This window comes from Emys orbicularis, chromosome 1, assembly GCF_028017835.1.
Source record: "Emys orbicularis isolate rEmyOrb1 chromosome 1, rEmyOrb1.hap1, whole genome shotgun sequence".
In the NCBI taxonomy this organism is placed as follows: Eukaryota; Metazoa; Chordata; order Testudines; family Emydidae; genus Emys; species Emys orbicularis.
The window spans coordinates 113,705,457-113,711,456 of NC_088683.1; the positions used below are offsets into that span (position 1 = coordinate 113,705,457).

At 41.4% G+C, this 6,000-nt stretch overlaps 1 protein-coding gene across 1 annotated transcript in view; it reads left to right on the forward strand.

Annotated features, from left to right (window-relative positions):
* OVCH1 (ovochymase 1) overlaps positions 1-5,781 on the forward strand; it is a 56,460-nt gene extending 50,679 nt beyond the window's left edge. Inside the window, exons 26-31 of the mRNA XM_065407460.1 lie at positions 149-322; positions 1,557-1,746; positions 2,793-2,956; positions 4,221-4,319; positions 5,247-5,380; positions 5,617-5,781. Of these exons, the coding sequence (XP_065263532.1) occupies positions 149-322; positions 1,557-1,746; positions 2,793-2,956; positions 4,221-4,319; positions 5,247-5,380; positions 5,617-5,781 (926 nt within the window). The remainder of the gene's footprint in view (positions 1-148; positions 323-1,556; positions 1,747-2,792; positions 2,957-4,220; positions 4,320-5,246; positions 5,381-5,616) is intronic.
* The last annotated feature ends 219 nt before the right edge of the window (positions 5,782-6,000 follow it).

Below are 6,000 nucleotides of genomic sequence, written 5' to 3' on the forward strand. Positions count from 1 at the left end.
CATTGTCATTATAACGTTTTGACATATATCTAATTGGCCTGGGTTTTATTTTTAAAAAATGTGGCTGCCCTAGGAATAAGTTTAGCACAATTTGACAAACAAATTTGCTTTGTCACTCTGTAAGTGTTCACCTCTTTGTAATTTGCAGCTAGTTTATGTGGCCAAAAAAAGTCTCTCAGCCTGTTATCAAGCAGCAGCTACCTGACTCTACATTTCAAGACGGACAGGTCTGTGGGGAACAGAGGCTTTAAAATTCTGTTTGAAGAGATGAATCAGTGGCCAGCACAGAAGAGTAGGAGTGGCATAGAACTTGAAAGCAAATGTAAGTAATGTTGTAGGTCTTTCTCTCTCCCAGTCCAAATAGCCTTCTTGTGCCTAAATAGTAGTAGAGGTCTCAAGGAAGGGAAACTTGAATGTACACAACTCTGTTGAGGTGACCTGTCTCCTGAAGGAATTGTCCTACACTCAGCTGAGGATGCCATGATGGCCAGTTTTCATTCTCAGCTATGGACTTGGTTGTTAATTGTACTACTAGAGGTATGTTGCTGGGGTGTTGATTTTCAGGCCTCTGCGTAATTCCAGTCATGAGTGGATCAAATAGCAATATTCTTCCTGAATTAATGTACGAGGTAGAACACTGGATCATACCTTAGTGGAGGGAGAATGTGGTTAACATACCTAATTGGACTTTTGTATGGTTCTGACCACCGCACCAAAGGCTTAACTGAAAGAATGGTTCTCTAGATGCTGATTGCACCCACAAGAACCAATAAACTCTTCCATGACTGCTCATGTCTCTTTGACGAGAACTCCTCCAACAATTCTTACTAAAAGGATGTGTCCTCTCCTGTGGCTCTGGACGCAGGCCAGAGGTGTCTGTCACAAAGCTGTGTGACCTAAAGGTTAGTTCCATAGGTGCTGGAACTAGGGGTGCTGGGAGTGCAGTAGCACCCCCTTGCTTGAAGTGGTTTCCATCATATACAGGGTTTACAGTTTTGTTCAATGGCTTTCAGCACCTCCTCTATAAAAATGGTTCCAGCACTACTGACCTGTGGAATGTTCCAGAATATCTTCCATAGAGATCCAAAAAGAGTCTCTAATGCACCTTGTCCATTACTGTTCTTGATAATTTCCTCCACTACACTTGCACTGCCAATGAAAACAGCTTGACAAGGAATTTTTTAATTAACTGTCTTTCCCTTCAATTTCTCACAGGTCCACCTACTAAGTTAACAGCGTCTGAGGAAAGTAAATATTGTTCATTTAAGGTTTCAACTATCTCGTCTCTCTCACACCTATTGGAAAATTAATGGTGTGGGAAGCAGATGATTCACCCAGTTTTTCAGGCTCTCCCCTCTTAATCCTACCAGATGTACTTTGGGGATCTTGGAACTCTTGATAGGGTTGTTTCTTCTGTTTGAGCACATGTCTGATATTTCACTGTCTGGATTTTTATGCATGTTTAGCTTTGTCAAGCTATGACCAGTAAAATATGACTAACAAAATTAAACCAATTCCAGACAAATGTGGCGTTCCAGTGGTGGATCCATTCCCAGTGGACAAGTCTGAGATGAATGTGAAAGCAGTCAGTGAAGAGCCAGGCAAGCCAAGGGTGGTTGGTGGCAGCCCAGCACTTCAAATGTCCTGGCCCTGGCTGGTCAGTCTACAATACGAGAATGAGCACTTCTGCGGAGGCTCTCTGATTGCTGAGAAGTGGGTCCTAACAGCTGGACACTGTAACTTCAGGTGGGCAAAGTCTTTAACCCTTACACCACCACCACCACAGTGGAGCATGCTAGCCTGCAGATTTTGGCAGCCTCCAAATCATTGTTGCTCCCTGACAAGCAAAACCACTTCATACTTCTTGCTTCACAACTGTCCCAGAAGTGTGTATTTACCACCTCCTCCTCCCTGCTGCTACAGCCCTTTTGAAAACCCCCAGACAGACACACATTCCTCCTTCTCCTCAAAACGTACAATTTCCAGGGGTCTTCCATCAGGGCACTTGGTGGATACTAAGGTTTAATTCATCTTGGTTATTGGGTGACCAGTGTAATCACCCCCACTATCAGTGAAAATATCCTCCTAAAATAACTTCTACTGGCACTAATAGGTCTCTACACAGGTTTGCTTCTACATATATTATAGTATGACTAGCCTAATGTGGTGCCTCTACCAGCCCAAGCCAAAGAGTTAATTATTACACTACATTTGAGGGTTAACTTAACTTGATGTATGCCCTGGTATCTCTTCGCTATTCAGTGGTAGTGAGATTGTGGCAGTTGCACCAGTATTTCATACAAAAGCATTGAGCTGAATTGTCTGACATGACTCCGTAACAGAGAGAGATGCAGAATGATTCTTGGAAAGGTTTGGCACACTTGTTGTGTGGCCTGAATATTTGTGTCAATGTAGACTTCAGCAGAACTAGAATCCAGTTCCTGCTATAGTGATTAGTGTCACAAAACTGAGTTTCGAGAATACTGGACTGCCTTGTTTAAAAGTACACGTGAACAGTAATGCAAACATTTTGGAAATTGAAGGTTGATCTCTCCATTTTTTTATTTTTTTATTTTTGTTTACAATATGGTAACTTCTGATTGTTTTGGGTAGAATTTTCAAAAGCATCTGTGTGACTTAGAAGCAGAAGTCCCATTGAAAACCAATCAGATTTATGCTTCAAAGTCACACAGGTCTTTTGAAAATCTCACCCATTATCTTAAGTAGAATTTTATGCCAGTTTTGTTTTCTTAACTGAACTGAAAATGTGTGTTCTGTTTTTCCTTGCCCAGTGCTCAGACAGACAGGATAGTTCTGGGGAAAACGTATTTGTTGCCAAACATAAAAGGCAACAACCCTGTCCTTGTGAAAGCTGTGCACACGCACTATAACTTCAGTGGATTTCCTTCCAGCAATGATCTCTCTCTCTTGGAACTGGAGAAACCCATCAAACTCGGTATTATCTGGAGTCCAGTTTTTGTACTACAACTCTAGCTGTGTCTAAGTATGTGGTGCGGGATTGGCATGCTCCCTTGAAAAGGTTCTGATCCAAGACATGCTGTCTGATAAATATATGTAATAATATAACTCTGTTCTCTTCAGTAGCCATTAGGACACCACTACTATCTGGATAAGCTCATGCGGAGCCTGATCCAAAGCCCAGGAAAGTCCGTAGAAAGTCTCCCGTATTTAAAATAGTATTTAAAATACTAAATTTAGAAGAACCAAGAGTAGGTACATAATTTCCATTATGAGGCCCTTCCTTTTTTTCACTGCATAAAGATTTGTGTGTATAACTCTCTGGCACTGACAGGCACATATACCTCTTTCTTGAAGCAAAGTATATTGCTTTGAACAAAGTATCTTGTTTGACAAAGCAAGTTAGCCGTGTTCAGAATTTAAAGGAATAGTGTGTTTCTTTACCACTCTACAAAATATCATCTTAGCTGTGTATATAGAGACAGTCAGAGAATATCCATCCATGGTTAAACTTAGATTTAATTCATGAGTAGGGGTGTTTGTTCCAAAAAATACTAGTGTTACAGCTTGGTCAACAACATATTGGTGGAATAGAAATGTGGTGTAAACGGAGTTAGTGCCCGCTAATACTGAACTTTGAGTGAGTGAACTGTAGACACTGCTGTACACCCTCTTTGTGTGCTGTTGCTAATGCAGATTAAGCACCTCTTTCCCTCAATCCATTGAATCACTGTGTAGCTAGGGGGAGATTGGTCCACTGGTGAAGGTTTTTTGTGACTTGCTTGCATGACAGGATTAATTGTGACTGACTTAGGAGTGTGCCCTTGCTTGAGTTCTGCAGGAAGCCTAATTAAAAGTCTCCAACTTGGTTTCTCTGTCACAGTGTTTCAGAAGTCTCCCTCCCTCCCTCCCTCCCACCTTCTTTATCAGACCAAAGTAAAGTGATGTCAGCCATATTGTGGTATGGTCACTAGGCAGAGACTTAAATATTGTGAAAGACCCACATTTCATGTAATTGTGACTCTTTTTAAAATGGTTCTCTCAGGCATTCAAACAGTCTGTGGGGAAAACCTAAACAATACTAGAGCCCATATGGTGCTCTGATTTGTTTCATGGGATACTGGGTTGTTTGGTTTTGGGGGAAGTGGTGACTAGGAGAAAGGGGGTTAGAAAAACTGGAGATGTGTTAAATAAAAAAAGGGAAGCTATACCAAATACTGACCTGATTCTCTTCTACTCAGGAGACTCTATAGCAATAATTTGCTTACCAGATAGAGATGAGGAAATAAGCATTGATGCAAGATGCTTAACAGCAGGATGGGGAACAACAGAACCGGGCAGTAAGTACATGTTACTTTTCTAATATTAAAGAAAACCTATGAAGTCCAGAGCCTTGTGAGAGCTTAGCTGCTTGTTGCCTTCTAAACTCAGTTCACTTTTTGTTTCCAGTATTGCCCCGATGTGTGACACATTTTCCAAACAGAAAAGAAGGTGTAGTGACTTTCCTAAAAAAGCTCACTCTATTAAAACATAGGATAGGGAAAGGGTAACAACAAACTTTAATGTGGTGAGACAACTTTCATGGTATCTAGATACCTCTTTGATCTCCTTGACCCTTGTCAATTGGTACGTTGGTTGTGTTAGATGATCTCCACTTGGGGGTGGAGGAGCTGGTGTTAAACCCCTAATTACTCTTGAATGATAGTACAAGAGGACCAGGAAAGTTGTTTGATTTTTTGTGGGGGGTTTTCCACTGACTTTACCCTGGCAAGGGTTTATTAACATACTCAGTGTTCTGTTGGCTCACTGCATGCATGTGTAACTGAGCTACAGGAGAGTGGGGCTTTGTCCCCATTCATAGACTGGTCCATATAGTGCTTCCAGTGAATGGACTTAATTCATGCTTTAGCTCAGCTGACCCTCAGCTATAATTTTAGCTCTCAGGGTCCAGGGTTCAAACCCTGCTGATGACACAGGTGCAGTGAGTGGCTGTGTGAATGGTGGGGAATTCTTTTTCTCTGAAGACGCACATGGAATCTCATTCTATGCAATGTGTTGAATGTTCATATGAAATGATGCAAGGTTCTAAAATTGTGTGTAAATGGAAATAATTTCTGCAATAGTAATCCCCAAATTGTAGTGTCAAGAGATGCCTGGCATGGCTGAAGAGGTTAGAGGATAACTGACATAGTACACGTCTTAAATATGTAACCTCTTGTCATCCTGCCTCAATGGCACATCTCCATGCATTCCTTTGTTTTCACTAGAGGATGAATACTCCATCAGGCTGCAGCAGACAAATATACCTCTCCTCTCCAACGAGGCCTGTGTGAGCTACTGGGGACAGGATATTAAAAATACCAACATTTGTGGTGGAGCTGCTGGAGCAACTGCTTGCTCGGTACGGACCTGGAGGGGGGATATGAATACTTGCTTTCCAAGCTACTACTGGTGGCAAAAATGTAGCTACATAATGGGCTCCTGGGCACTATGGTAATACTACTAATATATCATTGAAGGTCAGAGTTTGAAACAGGACCCTTGTAACTCAGCTGATCTAAATATTTGTGAGCTGATTAAAAAACCCTTTTTACTCTCTAGTAGCAGCAAGTAACTTTTTTTCTTTCCTCTTTACAGGGAGATTCTGGAGGGCCACTGATATGCATAATAAATGGTGGTTATAAGCTGATCGGCGTTGTGAGCTGGGGCAGTGATAATTGCCATCCAAAGTCACCAACGGTTTATACCAGAATTTCTGCCTACAGGGACTGGATTTCCTCAGTCACTAATGGAAAAGTGTGATTGCTGAACTGAACTCTTACTTATTCCTTTTTAAATGGGGAGGAATGTGTGAAATATGCCTGGTAAAAATACCCAATAAATATGGCAGCATCTGTCACATACCCTGATTTTTCTTTAAACATCTAAAGTGACTCTGCTAATGCTCAATCTCAGCTGTCTTCTTCTAATGGTAAATCTAACACTCTGGCAACTCTAGCATGAAAAATCCATCTCCCAAAA